This window comes from Glarea lozoyensis (genome assembly GCF_000409485.1).
Source record: "Glarea lozoyensis ATCC 20868 chromosome Unknown GLAREA14, whole genome shotgun sequence".
NCBI classification, from domain to species: Eukaryota; Fungi; Ascomycota; class Leotiomycetes; order Helotiales; family Helotiaceae; genus Glarea; species Glarea lozoyensis.
Window position 1 is genome coordinate 1,394,470 of NW_007360988.1, and position 18,260 is coordinate 1,412,729.

The 18,260-nt window shown below is 46.7% G+C and overlaps 8 protein-coding genes across 8 annotated transcripts; 5 read left to right on the forward strand and 3 right to left on the reverse strand.

Moving 5' to 3' along the window:
* Positions 1-692: 692 nt before the first annotated feature.
* GLAREA_07055 (uncharacterized protein) lies at positions 693-3,547 on the reverse strand (the record flags this gene model as incomplete). Its single annotated transcript, XM_008081003.1, has 2 exons — positions 693-959; positions 1,013-3,547. 2 exons carry the CDS (start codon positions 3,545-3,547, stop codon positions 693-695), a joined length of 2,802 nt encoding a protein of 933 aa, XP_008079194.1.
* A 979-nt stretch (positions 3,548-4,526) lies between these two features.
* GLAREA_07056 (PRTase-like protein) lies at positions 4,527-5,468 on the forward strand (the record flags this gene model as incomplete). Its single annotated transcript, XM_008081004.1, has 5 exons — positions 4,527-4,684; positions 4,737-5,095; positions 5,146-5,300; positions 5,352-5,368; positions 5,417-5,468. 5 exons carry the CDS (start codon positions 4,527-4,529, stop codon positions 5,466-5,468), a joined length of 741 nt encoding a protein of 246 aa, XP_008079195.1.
* A 248-nt stretch (positions 5,469-5,716) lies between these two features.
* GLAREA_07057 (Zinc beta-ribbon) lies at positions 5,717-6,322 on the reverse strand (the record flags this gene model as incomplete). Its single annotated transcript, XM_008081005.1, has 4 exons — positions 5,717-5,952; positions 6,012-6,150; positions 6,219-6,260; positions 6,320-6,322. 4 exons carry the CDS (start codon positions 6,320-6,322, stop codon positions 5,717-5,719), a joined length of 420 nt encoding a protein of 139 aa, XP_008079196.1.
* A 466-nt stretch (positions 6,323-6,788) lies between these two features.
* Positions 6,789-9,806, forward strand: GLAREA_07058 (RibA-like protein; the record flags this gene model as incomplete). Its single annotated transcript, XM_008081006.1, has 18 exons — positions 6,789-7,144; positions 7,197-7,315; positions 7,370-7,378; positions 7,430-7,499; positions 7,934-8,073; positions 8,122-8,142; positions 8,190-8,250; positions 8,302-8,371; positions 8,421-8,460; positions 8,508-8,606; positions 8,657-8,739; positions 8,804-8,895; positions 8,954-9,017; positions 9,223-9,389; positions 9,444-9,473; positions 9,529-9,614; positions 9,672-9,741; positions 9,794-9,806. The coding sequence occupies 18 exons, from the start codon at positions 6,789-6,791 to the stop codon at positions 9,804-9,806; spliced, it is 1,590 nt and encodes a 529-aa protein (XP_008079197.1).
* Positions 9,807-10,856: 1,050 nt separating this feature from the next.
* On the forward strand, positions 10,857-11,319 carry GLAREA_07059 (uncharacterized protein; the record flags this gene model as incomplete). Its single annotated transcript, XM_008081007.1, has 2 exons — positions 10,857-11,169; positions 11,225-11,319. The coding sequence occupies 2 exons, from the start codon at positions 10,857-10,859 to the stop codon at positions 11,317-11,319; spliced, it is 408 nt and encodes a 135-aa protein (XP_008079198.1).
* Positions 11,320-12,130: 811 nt separating this feature from the next.
* Positions 12,131-13,173, forward strand: GLAREA_07060 (40S ribosomal protein S3; the record flags this gene model as incomplete). The annotated part of the gene is made up of 5 exons (XM_008081008.1): positions 12,131-12,144; positions 12,260-12,344; positions 12,397-12,422; positions 12,475-12,976; positions 13,030-13,173. The coding sequence occupies 5 exons, from the start codon at positions 12,131-12,133 to the stop codon at positions 13,171-13,173; spliced, it is 771 nt and encodes a 256-aa protein (XP_008079199.1).
* Positions 13,174-13,542: 369 nt separating this feature from the next.
* Positions 13,543-14,289, forward strand: GLAREA_07061 (P-loop containing nucleoside triphosphate hydrolase; the record flags this gene model as incomplete). Its single annotated transcript, XM_008081009.1, has 3 exons — positions 13,543-13,615; positions 13,669-13,739; positions 13,804-14,289. 3 exons carry the CDS (start codon positions 13,543-13,545, stop codon positions 14,287-14,289), a joined length of 630 nt encoding a protein of 209 aa, XP_008079200.1.
* Positions 14,290-14,416: 127 nt separating this feature from the next.
* GLAREA_07062 (alpha/beta-Hydrolase) lies at positions 14,417-15,534 on the reverse strand (the record flags this gene model as incomplete). The annotated part of the gene is made up of 5 exons (XM_008081010.1): positions 14,417-14,448; positions 14,510-14,813; positions 14,869-15,189; positions 15,243-15,282; positions 15,335-15,534. The coding sequence occupies 5 exons, from the start codon at positions 15,532-15,534 to the stop codon at positions 14,417-14,419; spliced, it is 897 nt and encodes a 298-aa protein (XP_008079201.1).
* Positions 15,535-18,260: the final 2,726 nt, after the last annotated feature.

The following is an 18,260-nucleotide window of genomic DNA, read 5'->3' on the forward strand; positions in this document are numbered from 1 at the left end:
GCAGGTTGGGCATCAAAAGCTAGAGGGTGCTGCTGTAGCGAAGCTGAGAGAGCCCGCTTGGATGACGCTAATCCGCACCCTGAGTTCAGCCTGAGCTCCGATAGGGAGAGGTTAGAACCTACCTCCTGAGATCAAGATGTCAAAGCCAAAAGTGATGAACACACAAAAAGCCACCAAGCCACCTACAAATGACGTAAATGTAATCTTTTATATCTTGTTCACAGTTGCCATCGAGACCCGCTGGAGCGCAATGGACGAGCGTATCTTGTCTTAGCATTAAGATCAGCACTTCACCTCTTTTGTAGATGTTCACGGTTGGTAGACGTTCTAGAATTCTTTTTTGCAGGGTATCATTTCCATTTCGGCAGAATTGAATACCTAATTTCTCTTTCACCAGGTCCCGGGAAAAGGCAACGGAACCTGGAGCTCCAGTTGGCATTTCTCTGAAAGCCTTGATAATGGTCGAGTCGTAAGATCATTCTCAGATTCGATGTAGTCTTCCGATATTGTGGATGAATCTAGATATGCATAAGGGTATATAGCAATGAACGGCCCCCCAGAAAAAGAAACGAAAACATTACGGAACTAAACCGACGCCGAGCCTAGCGGGAGCTTCCATATGCCTAGGTGCCTCCCGTCCCGTTACCATGAAATCACAAATTGCGTAAAACGTTACTCCATTTAACCCCATTTCATTGCCGTAATGTTTCAACCAAGCTCTCCAACCGCTCGGTAAATCCAGAGTTAGGATTATGACCATCTTCATCAGCTATAATCAGGTCGACCGTCTTGTGGTGACTAATGAACTCAACGATTGAAGCAACAAGAGGAGTGATGGTCTTGCTTGGCTGTTTTTCCTTGACCCTCAGTGCGATCTCTGGCATCAATGACAGGTAGCCTAGCAAGACCGAGAGGTATCCGAACGCCACGTTTTTTTGACTCTCCTCTACAGAAGAGGCCTGTGTGAAAATTAACATTTCTTTTCTGTTCCACTGGAGAATTAGCAACTTACCTCGGACATCCTTTCATGATTTTCTGTGAAAGTTTTAATCATAGCATCAAGATGGTCTTGATTGAGCCCGCCTAAGCTTTGCAGGCGCTGTCTAGCCGCTGGGCTCCATTCAGCGAAATTGATCATAGCTCCCAGAACAAGAACAAGATGGTCCACAGCAATTGAAAGTTCTTCTTCGATCATAAATCGCGAGATCTGCTCCAGTTTTGCAGTAATAACATTGCCCATGGCGGCCATTAAGTCTTGGCGGGCAAACAAATCCGTGGCCCTGGGGTTATTGTTCGTCACATTCAGAGTCAGGCGAAGTGCCAAGATTTGGAGTACTCCAAAACTGTCCAGGGGTCGTGACAGCGCGAATAGCAGTGTGTCGGATATGATCGGGAGATAGTTGGTGAGCCAGATGGTCTCGTCCTGAACAGTTCGAGCTCTGATAGAGTGAGACTCCAAAGCCGACAAGGCAAGATGAAAATCGATAGCCTCTCTACCGTTAGGCAACTGCCAAGCGCTGTCTTCCGACGAAGTCTTTACAATGGTAAAGAGATTTGTTGTCAACTCCTTGGAGAAGATATCGTTGGCATTCCCGGCTTCTCGCGTTTGTCGAACCATGACCTCGAGACACTTCAATGCTACTGTGCGAGGCGATAAAAGCTCCGGTTGAAGGTCCTCCCAAATGGGAAGTTTTAGAAGATGGTTATGGTGGTCGGCGATCATTTTCTGCGCAATTTTAGTTGTGTTACTCTTTCGGTCTTTGGCTAGCGCGATGATTCCTATTTGGATATCAAGAAGGCGAATCAAAAGTCTAGTGATTCCCTGTCGACGTAGTTGGACGACAAAAGGAGGCACACTTCCATCAGCCATCACAGTCATGAGTATAGATACAAGAACATATCCCGCAAGTATGTCGGTTTCTTGACCCAAGTGAACGAATAGACGTTGCTCGACGTGGTTGGAGCGAAATTGACGGGCAAAGCTTTTGTCCTTCAGTTGATTTGCCATGTCTAATAAACCAGATCTTCTGAGCGACGCTTGTGTTCCACCGGGGCTACCGATACGATCCAGTAAGTCGTCGACTTCGTCCATGAATCGACTGTTGGCACCAGCTTGACGTAGTTCATGCACGTTTCGTATTGCTGCACCTGAGCCTTCACCCTCATCGGCATCTTCATGAAAACTTGGCAACTGTGGCATTTTCGGAATCGAGCCTCTGCGATGTTTACGACCTTGCGAACCTGATGCTACAACTGGCATGTCTAGCGCAAGTTCCTGCATGAGGTCCTCCTCGGCAAGCATGGACCTTTGCCTACTATATGTCACTCTAGCTCCAGTGGCTTGAGACTGTGAGTTTTGACTACCAGATACTACACTCGGTGCCATTGGCTCTTCGAGATTTGAATTTTGACTTCCAAGGGTGTCAAGAGTGACGTTAAGCAAATCGTCATCGTTTGCTGTTTCAGAGGGCTCCTCCTCCGAAGGATCCTCTTCCTCACTCTCAGACTCGATCTTTTGCTCTACTAAAGAATCAATTAGCCGGCGCCGAGGTGGTGCTCTCGACTGTACGATCCGATTAATTTTAGAGTTCGTTGATACGTTGGGGCGAGAGGCTTGAGAGCCCATTTTATTCTGTGGTGATGATTCTGAGCCCACCCCCTCGAGGTTCTCTTCGTCCCCAGTGACTTCAAGTAGTCCCTTCCACATCTTCATTCCGCCGGGTGACGTTTTTTTCGGTTTGGGTGTCTCATCAACATCCACATCCATCATCTCTAAATCGATGATCTCGGGGGGGGAATCCCGGTCTGGCACAGTCCCTGATGAGTTCATGCTCGCGGCCTTCAGAGTGTGTGATATGTTTGGAATGTCTTCTTGAGCCTTCGGCTTCGGCCTCGCAGCTATTGTACTTACATGGCCAACACCTTGCGGCCTCTGCTTTGCGTTCGTTGCGGCCAAGGACTTTTGAGATCCATGTGTTGGGGGGGAGGGTTTTGTTGGGGCAGATGTCGATGGCACGCTTTTCGTGGGTGCAAGATATGAGGTCTTAGCTGGCGCAGATTTGGTGGGTGCAAGAGATGGGATCTTGGCTGGCGCAACATTCTCGGACGCATTCGGCGCTGGTGAAAGTTTCGCCCTTTTCCTGCTCTTCATGTCCTCAACGCTTTCCGATCTCTCGGTTTGTGCTTGCTTCGGACTAGGTCTTTTTGATATCTTGCTCGCCGTAGCCCTCGGCTTTCCTCGCGCTAACGGAATCGTTTTGATATTGTCGGTCTCCTCGTCACTAGATGGAACGTCGAAAATGTCTGGTTTGACTATTGGGCAAGACGCAGAGAGCGGCGTCGTCGGTCTCGATCTGTGAGGGGAGGCATTTGTCTTTCCTGGAAAGCTGTCTGGGAGTTTTGAGAGATATAGAGCGCCAGATTGAGCTTCGGTGGTTTGAGACTTCGTTGCCATTGGTATGAAGCTGTGATCTGGTACTTTTCGACGGCCTGCCTTTCCGTACGTAGACATTTTCTTTCGCGGTGGTCCGCCATGAGTTGCTGCCATCGAGGGTAACATGCCGATCTATGCGCGCTGTTTTCGGAGTCGAGAGCGAAAGGTGAAGAAGATACTCGGGCCTACGTTTAAACTTGCGCTACTTAAACACTTAGTGAGCTTTGGACAAAAACACAGTATATTCACTGCAGTGAAAATACAGATATAGTTACGCCAAGTGCTATTGGAAAGAGTGATAGGTCTAACAAATGTGCTGCAAAACAGTGGTGACAAAAGAACAATGGTGAAATCCAATTGGAGGTGGTAAAACGCTCGGGAGTCGCATCAGGTAATGCACATACTATATTCGCCTCGGTCACTTACAAGATGCTAGCGAACATTGCTCTAGATCATTGTATCCTTTTTGCTATAAATATATGTGGTTTGCCGGTGTTGTGAACGGAAGTGCTGAAATGTGAATTCTTGTGCTGTGGTTGATCGCGTCGACGGCGTTGCTTTAGCACAACAAAGCATGGGCAGGAACAGGGTCTTGCATAACCGACTGCCGTACTGAAGCCAGCCTCGAGCCCAGGTCGACCTTGGGAGTCACGTGGAAGTGTGGGAGAACTTTTAGTCATCCAGATCTTCGAATCCCACTATCTTATCTGCCCAGGACCCACTTCCCCTCCTCACAAGACTTCCTGCCCAACAGAGACTTGAGACTGGAGCCAAAGTATGCAGTCGGCGCATTCCGAATTCTCTCACTTGTAATCCTCTGGCCATAAAGTGAATTATGGAACACATTTGTTGTAAATCCTGTCTCTACATCATAAGTGACAGTCTAGCACTCTCGCTTAAAACCAAATTGTCCTTCCAGACTTTTACCTGATTTTGTGCACTTGAGTTCAGCCACTATAACTTACGGCTACGGTTGACGTTACACCGCAGTACTAAAGAAGAACCCCTTGGTCTAGAACCTTTCCGGTTACACCACCACCTTTCGTATTTGTATTTCATATCTGGATTTCAGAAACCGGTTCTACGATTCAACATGTCTTCCTCATCGAACCAGCCTACATCTCCCAAACAGAGTGTTGGTCCAGATTACCGCGATGAAAAGCAAAAGCCAACCGCAACTGTCTCGACAGCAGTTCCGTTTGAAAATGTGCACACATTACCTCAAACTCCACAACTAATTGCACTTCTTACGTGAGCTTCAGGAATCCGGAGTTATCTATTCTGCTAATCCTGTATTTTACAGCATGATTAGAGATAAGAACACTGATCGTGCAGATTTCATATTCTACTCCAATCGAATCATCAGACTCCTAGTCGAAGAAGGGCTGAATCATCTCCCGGTTGTCGAGCATGCTATCACTACTCCTGTTGGGCGTTCCTATGCTGGTGTTCAATTCCAGGGTAAAATCTGTGGTGTCTCCATCATGAGAGCCGGTGAAGCCATGGAGCAAGGACTACGGGAATGTTGTCGCTCTGTAAGAATTGGCAAAATTCTTATTCAAAGAGACGAGGAAACTTCCATGCCCAAGCTGTTCTACGACAAGCTTCCTGAGGATATTGCCGATAGGTGGTGTCTGTTGCTAGATCCAATGTTTGCAACGGGTAGAACCATCCCTTGTTTGAGACACCAGAGCAATTCTAACTTCTAACAGGTGGCTCAGCGATAATGGCTGTAGACGTTTTGAAATCTCGTGGGGTCCCAGAGAATCGAATCCTCTTTCTTAACCTACTCGCCAGTCCGGAAGGCATTGAAAACTTCGCAAAGAGGTTCCCACAGCTCCGCATTATTACCGCATTTGTTGACCAGGTATTTCTATGTCCCTCACTGTCAAAAACACATGTGCTAACCAGTTCGTAGGGGTTGGATGAAAAGAAGTATGTTTTAAATTCTTGATCGTATTTCAGCGCTAACTTACTTTTTAGTTATATCATCCCTGGGCTTGGGGATTTTGGAGACAGATTCTATACCATGTAGGATCAGAGAAACCGAACCCGGATGATACGATGGTAATAGTAGGCATTGTAGTGAAGGGCCATCTGATATGACAGGCATTCCCACAGATCATACAACTAAAATCTGTATGATCCACCACATATCACCAGTTATCAAAACTTACACCCTTTTCAGCGTGATCTTTTTTATGCCCTCAACGCCCCAGACCAACGCCCCAGTGTCAACCTAACCCAAACTCCATTTTCCATTGCTATTCCTCACGTACACCCTTAGTATTCGTCGTCTGCGGCCACTCCCTCCCCACCATAGCCGATGTGATCGTCTTCATCATCTATAATATCATCGTCGTTGTCATCCTCATCGTCGTTCCTCTGCTTCGCGCCTCCTGGCTGTACAGGTGCGCGAGCTGGCGCATGCTCGCCTCCCTCACCACTCCCTGTGCCTTGAGCCACCGCGTCGCAAGCGTCAACCCATTCGGAATACACATCAACAGCCGCTGAGAGATCTTCGAAACCAGTCAGCCTCGAGCCTCCTTCTGAGCAATCAAATAATGAGCAAACTCACAGTTCACGGAACATTGAAACTGCTGGTTGCAAACTTTACAGTTCAGCTCCCCCACACCAGCCTTCTTGTCCAATTTAACCTGCACCGAGTTTTCGTGATTGCAGAACAAACATGGGAACACAGTCGACAGAGGTTCGTTCTGCGCATCTCATCAGCTAGGGCTCCCGGCGCAAACTTGCTTGCAGAATCTGAATCGCGTGGATTTACCTTCTTTTTGCCTTGCGGCTTCTTGGCGGCCTTCCTTTTACCCTATCGGTGTGTGTATTAGTTTCGCATACTGTCAAGTGGCGAGTTTTTTTGCAACATACCATAATTGTCTGGATTTCCTGTAATTGACGCAACAAAGACCTCCATCCAAGCTGATGGAATTTGAGGCTCGGCCCCGACGCCGGATTAGGAGCTAGCTCTGGCCATGGGGTGTGGGGCGATAAGAAAGCGGCAGCGGCGATAGTGAATGGGGGGGTAGCTTGTTGACATTCATCAAGCTTCGTTTTCTTGCAATTACTGACTCTTTAAACAAACAAACATCTACAATCTTTCAATTGAAGTTGGAATTGACGTGCGTCCTTCTTCTTTTGAGACAAATTATTGCACTGATTGAGAAGTTCTCAGCTCAGAAGCAACATAACCACCACTAAGCTTCGTACTTCTCACAGCCCAAGCTCTACTTCACTTCTCACCGTCTCTTCGCGGCGTTCATCCAACTCCTCACCTAAGTACAATCTAAGAGTCAAATCATCACTCACAAAACAGCAAACAGAACTAAAGGCTGTCAAAATGTCTTCAACACCTCCGGACCAGAACGCCATGATGAAAGAGGTACTGGATGCTTTAAAAAATCTCCAAGTCAACCAAGTCCAACTCGCCTCAAATGTTGATGCTATCACTGGGCGTGTCAATGTCCTTGCTGGAATGAAAGAAGTCCGCGATGCCGCTGTCGGTGTATCCAACACAGCTTCCAGCAAGTCGACTGAGGAAACTCCAAGTACTCCCAAGGCGTCCGAAGCTCTGATTCACGATCAAGCTGTACCAACTTCTCCCTCACTTCCTGTAGACCAGATCAAAGAGATCGGGTCTAGCACGGAGGTTTCTCAAACCCGAAAGCCAGGTGTGACTTCGAGAATCATTTTAACGTATGTTCCCTATCTCCAAATTTGTTGCTGCATATTGATGATCGACCTGCAGTACATATCCTGGACAATCCGGCATCGATCCGTTCCCAATGGACTGGGGTCATAAAGATCCGCAACAAAGAGGTCCAGTCGTAGTATCAAGAAATCAAGCCACGATTCGAAGACGGAATGGTATGTTCTGAGAGGATTTGTAACCAGTGCCATTTGCTAACACCTTTTTCTTAGCAATTGGAGGTAGGTTTCGGCCGGTAATTTACTAGCCGTAACATACTAATAGCTTCGAAGCTCATGGTGGATCCTATTCTATCTACTACGCTTTAGCAGTTGCAAGCAAAGAGATTGGGGTTGACCACAGGTAAACACCAAATTTCATTTGCTCTTCTTTTTGAAATTCCATTATACACCTATCCATCCTCCTTCCTATAATAAGCATGCCCGAGACGGCTCCACGTTACCGAGCTTTATAGTCGAGGCGGAATTCGCCGGAGAGCGCTCAATTCGCTTAGTCCTGCTCGCTGCAGGTGTAGTGTCGGTTGAGACTCGTGGCCTACATACTTGAAACTGAACTCACTGCCTATGGAACAAGATAAAATTATCTGTTATTACTCGCTCTATAACAATCCAAGGTTGCTTATTGTACCTACAACTGACTGCTCGATTGGAATACGAGGCAACTACTTCTAGTGTCTGTAAACTGGACAATTTCCACGCCAGCCAAACAGTCAACAATGGAATACTGTGTTTAAATCCAAATAGAGTACCTCTGGAATAATGCTAATAAGCTAATAGACCAGATTTCACCAACACTGAACCAGCTGCTAATATTGGGCCATTCCCGCAATGGGCTGACAAAAAGAAGATTGTATCAATGGATCCACTTGGCCATTTAGCTCCATGGTTGTTCAGTGAAACTATCCAGAAAGAGAATGGTATGTACATCAAGTAAACCATGAGCATACATAGCTAACTCATACCAGTTGATATCAGACCCACCATTGGTAGGCATTCTGATTTTATTTGTAAATTTGCCATTGACCATAAATAGCAATTACCAGGGCGCATATGAAATTACCAGAATTAGAACAGAGTGTCAGAGAGGGCCGGCTGTAAGGCAACCAAGCATATCGGTTTGAAGTTGGGCTAATCTGAAATCGTAGTGTGCCAGATGGGAAAGTTTGCCTAAATGAGTCTGGAGAACTTGCAGTGACTAAATTTGCGGTTGAGCCTGTGAGAGAGCGTTCCGATTTTCCAATTCCTTCACTGATGGACCCTGCAGGTTTGGTATCTCCCTGGTGTCGCAGAGAGATTTGGCATCGGTAAGTCTCTCACATATTCGGAAGTATAATCGCTAACGCCTTGTAAGACGAAGGATCGCTTCGAAGATCTCTCTTTGAACATACTGGGGGTTCTTACCCGGAACTGATCACACGCGGAGACATCAAACTCTTCTTGCCGCCAATAGGTACGGATCGTTGGTAATGCGGCGTATCGGGGTTTTCTAATCGCATATAGGTGGTCTAACGGTGTACTGCTTTGGAGATCCAGCAAAGATGTCGGATGAAAATGTGCGGCTGGCGCTAAGGATACATGACGAGGTAAGTTATCCCTCAGCTTTTTACCTCTATTTAGTCAATATGCTTCCTTCTGACCCCATTCCAGTGTAACGGCAGTGACGTGTTCGGATCTGACATATGCACCTGTCGTCCTTACCTCATCTACGGGATTGAGGAGGCAGTCAAAGAAGCACAAAAGTTCGTTTGCAACCCGCGGAAGGTCTGCGTATTATGCAATAGCTGACACAACTGCCAGAGGAGGAAGTGGAGTGGTTATTTACTTCCGCAAAGAAGGTCGAGCGCTCGGCGAGGTGACAAAGGTATGAGATACCCCCAATCCTACAATGACAGGCAGCGGCATGCTCCAACCTATCACCCCTTCTCGAGTAATTTTGCAGATCACATCTATACAAAATCGAGGAACTCATCCCACTCCCCCACCCCTTGCCGGAATCGTACCAATCCCCTAACTTTCTTTTCATGGAAAAAATAAAAGAGAAACTACATGCTTATTCTTTGACACAGTATCTTGTCTACAATGCCAGAAAGCGTGGACTGGACCGTGCCTCGGAGTACTTCAAGCGTACAGAAAACATCGCAGGTGTCAAAGACATGCGATTCCAGGCATTGATGCCGGATATTCTGCACTGGCTCGGTATCAAGAAAATCGATAGGATGTTGAGCATGAGCAAGTAAGTCTCCAGAAACTGGGTCAAGCAGATACATCTGATTAACGTCATCGAAAGTATGAAGCACGACGCGATTGTTAGCCAAGGGTAAGTTTTGTGGAATGATAGCCAAATTGGCGCAGGTTTGTTGACCGCATCTTAGTATTCCTATCCACGAGCGTGTTGAGCTTCCCGAGTCCTGGATACCTGCAGACTCAAGGGTCGAGATCGATGCCAAAATTACCGCAGGTGAGTTGTCCCACATCCCCACTCTCCAGATTCTGTGATAGGGCTGACGTCTTGGAGGTTACTTCACCACTGGACACCGAATGACTGAGGAAGAGCTTGCCGCTGTGAAGGGTCGAAGCTGGGAAGAGTAAGTGACCTCGTATGAGCCATTGAGCGACCTGGTACTGATTGAAACGCAGCATTGATCATTGATCACGCGGTTCGCAAAGGATATTAAGACTCGGGCCGCAGATTTAGACGTACCTGCAGCCGTGCCTAAAGATTCGCTAGTCTGGCTTGATCCAGAAGACGTAGGAATGACAATTGGACTAGATATGATGCCCCAATCGCTTTGTGACCTCTGCCCTGTAGATGAATGTGTATGGAAAAATAAGCCGTTGAGCCAAGTCACCCACTCCTGGCGAATCTCACATCTCGACCATCTACCCAAGATGGTGGGCTCGCGCATCTCGAGAGTGATCGTTGCTCGTACAACTGTGGGAGTTAGGCAAATGGAGCATCGAGAGCGTATCAGTAGGTTGGACCCGCCCTGCTGGCCTAGACCTCGAGTGGGACGCAGCGAGGAGGGGGTGGAAGGTGGTAAGCTTGGTTTGTGTGGTGTGTGGTTGCTGTGTGTTGCCAACTGAAGTGGAAAATGCGAGGCGTGGCCAGCCATCCGTGCATGCATAGTAGCATACATCGAGCGAGTCTGGAGGACGGCCTGCCAGTGACGGCCATCCACATGTGTCCCTAGCTTCGGCTCCGCACCCACGCACCGTCGTGTGGTGGAGGCAGAAAGGCGACCGCAAAATCACTCACAGCATGACATGTGGCGGGAGTCTTCTATGCCTGCCCAGGACCCAGGTGGTGTTTTGTCGTTTGATGATGTAGCGTCGAATGGCAATGTGGTTGAATGGGCGGTAGAGCGAGCGCGGACTAACACCGCTTCCCAAACCGGTGCAGCGCTGGTCGCTGGTATGTCTGTTGCTTATTATGGGTGCTCGGAGGAGAGGGGAAGTGTCGCATTGGGCGTCCCTATATGAGGTCTTGCTGCTCCTGCTTCCTGTTTTGTTTTGAGAGAAGTTCATACCTACGTGCGCACCGTTTCTTTTGCTGCTGGAACGTTTAACTCCGTGGCTTGCTGGAATACCCGTCGCAGAGGTGTCTGCCCTATCGATAAATACTCCAATCAAACCTCGGATTCCATTTTCCGGAAAACAGAACAAACACTGGTCTAAATCTTCCAACCCACAACAAATCAACATGTCGAACAAATCATCGTCCAGAAGTTCCCAATCATCCTCCCACCGACCAAAATTGGCGAGGGCGAGCGCGACAGCGCCCTCATTGGCCACCTCCAACGCTTCAAGACAGGATCTTGCAAATCTTCAATCAACAAGAGCCTCTGCATTATTGACCAGAGTGGCATCCTACTCGAACGGCTCAGATCACTCTCATCATCCACATCATTACAATGCTCGCTACAGCCCACCAGGCAGCTTGTGTTCCAGTCCGGAGCAGCACTCGCCAACATCCGACGTGCGGAAACAACCTTATGGGATAGCGAACTACCATTGTAAGATCAATCATACATAATGTGTAATAACATAAAGCTAACAATCGTCCTGCAGCAAGTAATTACTTCAGCTTCCCCAGCTTTGAAGACTTTCAGGATTACCAAGAAAGCCGTGACCGAGATGGAAGACCCGAGAAGGGGATCCCGTGAAGGTTGCTCATTGTGTAACACCATTTTATTCTTGGAAGTCATTCTAAAACCCCGATGAAAGAATTGAGATTCGGCGTATGGTGCTTTATGGTCGGAGGACCAAGGATATATTTCTCGTATCCACAACATCTCATATGATGGCGTCCGGATTCCGGAGGACAACACAGCGGCGAACAGCAACAGCCACGGTGTGACGAGGGACAAGAGCGGATTCCTCGATGAGATTCACTATACCATTGAGATGGAGGCCCGGGAGGAAAGACGGTGTATATATGCGCGATGAAAAGGGGACTAGCGCTGGCTCGGGATGCCAGACCAAGTATCTCCTTGTATTTATGATAACGAATGAAAAATAATCCATGATGGCCAACAAAGCAATACTTCTGTACCCCGTAAATGTGAATCAAACCTGTTCAAGGCCGGTGAAAATGTCTCTACAATAGCTGTTGTTGAGACGATTGAATTCCATGAGATCGAATGGCGTGGATTAGTTTTGACAGGAAAGATAAATGATCTTCGCAACATTCAGATCATGCAGCTCTCAACGAATATTGATGAATAGCAGACTCAATCATCATAATTCGTTTCCAGATGCTCTGATCATAGAGTCAGTCGTCAATGTTCTTACCTCCAGGTCGGAGGCGAAACAGAAAGTAAGTCGCACGGACCACCATCCCGCGCTAATTTAGCCTTAGCGAGGTCACGAAGACCGCCCACACAGAGAAACTCCAAAAATTCTCGAGATCATCAATTTTTGTCGACAACCACCACGTTCACTCAACAGCCCCGCGATCAGTAACTTGTCGCAATCATGGCTGTCGGAAAGTGAGTTCCCCTTTGCGACTCGACTCTCCTCACATCATTATCTGCGAATTCGGCCTGCGATTGAATTAGAGGGGCAAATACACTGCAGATGGACAAGGTCTAACATCAGCAATAGGAACAAGCGTCTCTCGAAGGGAAAGAAAGGTCTCAAGAAGAGAACCCAAGATCCTTTTATGCGAAAGGATTGGTATCAAGTTAAGGTAGGACAATAATGGACTTTGGGTGGCTTCAGATGGCTAATCCGAGATCCAGGCACCTTCCTCGTTCAACGTTAGAGAGTACGAATAAACTATTCCCGATCAACAACCAGAGCTCTAACAAAATTTCTAGTGTCGGAAAGACTCTTGTCAACAGAACCACCGGTATCAAGAACGCGAACGATGCTTTGAAGGGTAGAATTTTCGAGGTTTCTTTGGCGGATCTCCAGAAAGATGAGGACCACGCTTTCCGAAAGGTCAAGCTCCGTGTCGATGAGGTTCAGGGAAAGAACTGCTTGACCAACTTCCACGGTCTCGACTTCACATCCGACAAACTCCGATCGCTCGTCCGAAAGTGGCAATCCTTGATTGAGGCCAATGTCACAGTCAAGACCACCGATGACTACCTCCTCCGTCTGTTCGCTATTGCTTTCACCAAGAGACGGCCAAACCAGATCAAGAAAACCACCTATGCCGCTTCTTCCCAGATCAGAGCTATCCGCAAGAAGATGACCGAGATTATCCAGCGTGAAGCTTCAAGCTGCACCCTCACACAACTCACCACCAAGCTCATCCCAGAAGTTATTGGTCGTGAGATCGAGAAAGCCACACAGGGAATCTACCCATTACAGAACGTATGCAAGCCACTGGACTCTAAGTATTGAGGATGAAGATTAACATTATTTAGGTCCACATCCGCAAAGTCAAGCTCTTGAAGGCACCAAAATTCGACTTGGGCGCTCTTCTCAACCTCCACGGTGAATCAAACACAGACGAGTCAGGACAGAAGGTTGAGCGGGAGTTCAAGGAGAAGGTTTTGGATGAGGTATGAACGTGTCGATGCTACGGTTATGGGATTTTTTACTGGTCATTTGCATGTAGTCAGGACTTTGCTTTGGGCATTTGGCGTGACTTGCGTGCCAGGTCTAGCACAGGGCTAGCAAAAATAAATCTCAAAATATTCTGAACAAGTCATAATGCAGTTGATTGGCATCCGTAGGTGAGCTATGCATCGTGCCGAGGTGTGGTGGTTGGAGAAGGTTTGTACCCACGAACTCGGTCGTGTGCCACTCAGGTCTTGGCTTTTCTGTGACGTCGGTGATTCAGAAAGCAACTTTGTGAGGCGACAATTTATTCCAGGACCTGGGCTTCACAAGAAGCTCTCTCCCTGAGTACACCACAACCCATAATATACTACAATATGGCATCGGACGAGTCGTTACCAACTCTCAAGATCTTGATGATCGGACCTTCAGGGTCAGGGAAATCAGCATGTGCGCGCAGTTCTCTGCCTCGCAAGTACGGTCACTAACAGGCTGGAATCTAGTACTTATACGATATTGCGACAACCAGTTCGACAACGAAAGTTCCACTGCAACGATAGGAGTAGATTTTAAAGTACGCCTCCTCCATCCACCATTCACTTTGCAAAATCTACAACCACTAACAAAATCCTAAACAGCTCAAAAGACTCTCCGTCCACGGCCAACCCTACCGACTCAACCTCCTCGACACCGCAGGCCAAGAACGGTTCCGCACGCTCTCCACCTCCTACTACCGCGGCGCCGCTGGTATCATCCTCGTCTACGACATCTCGTCTCGCGAATCGTTCAACAGCATGGAGCGCTGGTTCGAGGAGTGCGAGAGTAACATGATGGAGGGCGCGAAGATGTATCTGGTGGGCGGGAAGCTGGATAAAGTACAGGGCGCTGGTGGGGAGGCGAAGAGGAAGGTTAGTGAGGAAGAGGGAAGGAGGTTGGCGGAACGGTGGGGGACGGTCGGGTTTATGGAGTGTAGTGCTAAGACTGGTGAGGGGGTTAAAGCAGCTTTTGCGGAGTGTGTGGAGGGCATTGTGAAGGATGGTGGATTGGTTGCTGCTGGGGGGAGAGGGAGGGGGACGGTGAGTGTTGCTGGTGCGGAGGAGGTTGATAGCGGGTGTGCTTGTTAAGAGGATGGTAATGGGACTTTTGTCAATATGGGATCGAGCGCAGGTTTCACAGTTTGGGGCAAGAGTAAATGTTGCATATGGTCTTGGGGATAGGTATGATACCCTTTATACATTGGATTGTTTGTTTCTACAGTTTTGGTTTCAAGAACTCTACAACAGCTAGGAGAGAGATGAATTAGCGAACGAGTTAATGGCAGTGTCGATATTCCGCTATGCTTACCTTGTCTAAACTCCTCTGGCTTTTCCGAGGTCACCCAGTGTCCCGCATCTATATCTGCCAACTCAAATCGAGGAAAGAATTGTCCTATTATGGGTAACGCCTCATCCGGGATGTATTTGCTCTGTGTCCCTCGCACAAACAGCGTAGGTTTCGCGAACCGTACTTCTCCTGGGTCTTTGAAGGGAAAATCTCCTAGATTATCAAGTGCGGCTCCTAGAATCCGTAGAGGAACCTTGAACTTCTGTGTCTTCTCGCCCGCGGGCCGGTGTAGATTTCCAAGCAGAAATTGACGGACGGGAAGGGACTTCGAACAAGAAATCAGATATATCATTTGCAAAAACCGTAGCGAGGGAACTCACCTCCTCATAGTCCTTCAATATAGCATCAGCTTCCGCCTGTTTCGTAACTCCCGCTTCCTCAATCCTCTTCATTCCTTGCACATATTTCCCAAAGCTACTCAGCAAAGCCGCATCTATAGGCGCGTTATCCACCGACACGATATTGTCTATCAGGTCTGGCGACTGGAGAGCGAGTGTCATGGCGGTCTTTGCACCCATAGAGTGCCCAATCAGGGTTGTGTTGTGAAGCTTGTGCTCGTCTATGAAACCCGCTACATCGTCTGCCATGGCGGTATAGTCATGTCGATGGTGGTGTGGAGAGTCGCCATGGTTTCGTAGATCCTATAACATAATCAGTCAAAATCTATGAGTGCTTGAGTCCGATTATCACTCACAACTGCATAAACAGGTCTTCCTAGATCCCTCGCGAGCGCTCTAGTTCCTTGTAAGTATACCCGTGTATATACTCTGGAGATTGCGCGCTCACTTACTGATGCTCCTGTTGTTCTTCTTCGAGCCGAAAAGACCATGCATGAATACAATGGCTGCTGGAGCATCGGATGAGGGCTTCGCGGGTTCGTGGAGATCATATGCTAAGGAAACTCGCGAGCTTGATGTCGCATATGCTCTCCTTGTCGTTGTTGACCAAACGGCCGTCGCTATCGGGTTTGCTAATCTGAGCCGCATTGTCTTATCGGCTTGGGGTTAAATTGTAACACTCCTCGAAGTTGCTGAGCGCAAAACAATTATTGTGTTACGGACCCGATGTCATCCCGAGCTCTCCTTGAAGATGCCTCGCTTAATTTCAGATACTCCTTATTTGCTTCTAGCAATACAGACGTTAACGGTGTCAATAGTAAACATGTACTTCTCTATTTACTGGATTATGAGAGATGTAATCATCTGCGGGACTGAGCTTCTTCATCAAAGTCAGTTAACCACGTTCCAGTAGTGACGAAAACGAAATTAACCTGTTTTCAATCACTGCTGCAAATGAATTGAGGACTATGAACAGTAAAATATCCGACTTTTCTACTACATCATACACATGGTAAGGTATCAACTTAGTGTTCTATATTTACAGACCCTCACTCTTACTTGTCCCAATTCATTCGAGCAACTGGTGCGCAAAGTCAAACACTATTAACTCAGACACTTGAATAGTGAAGTAACCATGCTTTAATCCTCAACCTACCTAACATACCCATCACGAAAAAAGCGACGAGATTGCCAGAACAGTAAGACGAACAGCTAATTTTAACGTAATAAGTAACCGTATTGGTATAGCTGTGATCTAGCCAGCAAAGATTACATTCTGTTTATAGGTAACAACAATTCAATTATAAAAGATGTTCCGAACAAAATTCCATTAGACGGAAGTAGGAACATAGCATGAATCTCCAGGCTGACTACGCTTGTTTCACTGCAAAAAGTCTAAATTGACTATTGGTTCCTCCGAGGTTAAGTTTAGTTGTAGAAAATGGTTGTATTTCAATGATAAAGACACAACAGTAGCTGTGAAGCGTATGTAAGTGTTCAAGTTATTTAGGAACGCACCAGAATGTCTTGCAGAGTTTAGCAACACTATTTAAGTTCTGGTCCTAGGGAATCTCTCCTGGGGCAGTTAGCTTTATTCTTGTTATCACTAAGAACACAAGACCTCATACCCCTAGAACGACTGCTTTGGTCAGCCAAAGCCAGAGAGGTGTAAACTAGTGAGCAAAAATAAGCATGATCTGTCGAAAAACAGTTTGTTATTATGTCTCAAGTCCTTCCATCTCCTGCAAAATTTTCTTCACCTCATCAATCAACATAGAGACTTGAGGGACCGTCTCATAAAATTTGGTTGAGCCCAAATGCTATATTCAGAAACCCTCGGTTTAAACAAGCCTTCCCACCCTCGGATAGATTCCGCTAGATTGCCGTCGCTACATAATCCCTTTTGAAAATTAAACGTTGAACCGGAAATTTAGTTCCAGAGGATTTGTAGGGGGTAGTGATATTCAAACACATGGTCATTAGGGATCAGCTTCATTTTGAATTGTAGAATTAGTGTATCTATCTACATCACGCGTCGGTTGTATGACTTGCAGGTATACAATCAAGGAAAATTCCGTTCCCGTTCTGTGACTGCTGTCACTGTTCAAACGACGTCTATTCCGTACTTTTCGCCAATCGTTTTATTCGTCGTTTATATCTTATAAATATTATGTAAACTAGGCGACGAAGGAAATTTACAGAATGGATTATCTTGAATTCAATATAGAAATACCAAAGTAGGTGTTCTTATTTCTCAAGCTTGACCTATAAAAGAGAAAAAGGACTATCGTCTTTTATATCGCTCCTATAAATAATCTTTAAAGTACTTCTAGCCTCTCTTATAATCTGGAAGAAATCTGCTAACAGAACGGTTGTTTGGCTAAAACAACCCATTCCATCGAACAAATAGAGAAGGGGGAAGGTGTTTAAGACAGTCGCCCTTGAGGAAGTCTCAGTAACCACCATATATACACTATATGATCATAACTGTATACATAGTACTTCGCACCACCTTCTCTCTCACTGCCGAATAGACATAGATCCTACAGTAACGAAGATATAAACTTGGCGAATCCACAACCTCAAAGAAAAGCAGATTCTAGTTTCGAAGTTGACACGAATGAGGTCACTCTAGATGACTATTGGGTTGAAGGAAGATGAGAATGGCCAAACTAAGCGTTGGGTTTTAGGAAGAGAATTGCGAGTAATCCGAGAATCTAGAGTTTTGAGAAAATATTGTAGACGATGAGGATAGCTGAGGGAGGCTTTCGGGAAGCGGTACTCATTTATAGCTGCTAATGTGATTTCGGAGGGGTAGGCAAGGTAGTGTCACACTGAAACATAATGTGAGTTGCACAGCGAATACTTGTAATGAGATACTCTAGAATAAAGGTCGCTGTACAACAAACCAATACCAAGGCTTCATGAAATCTCCACAGCTTAAGGAAATATTCAGCTGTTGTGAAAATGAGCAAGGTACATGTCCAAGCCAAATATCCCTTGATAGATCCTGATTTTGAGGTAATGCTCCAGAGCTTAACATGTGCTAGGGATTTTACTTATCCTACGGAGGTATAGTGCGCATCTACTTCACTCGTTGATACTACCAAGGCACTCCATGATTCGATGTCATTTTCCGGAAGATAACATGAGGATCTTGCAAATAGGAAATGCAAAAAGAAAAACCGCCCGTCCGCCAATCCGAGAGAAAGATGGATGATTCCACTCCAATTTTCAGAAAGCACAAGTTATCGAGTGTATGGTGGCGACTTGGATACAAGCAGACTTGACTTGAAGAAACTCGCGTGTCATGCCAAATGAAGGCACAGGAAACAAAGTACAAAAGAGGACTACTCCCTATCATTATTTCCAAT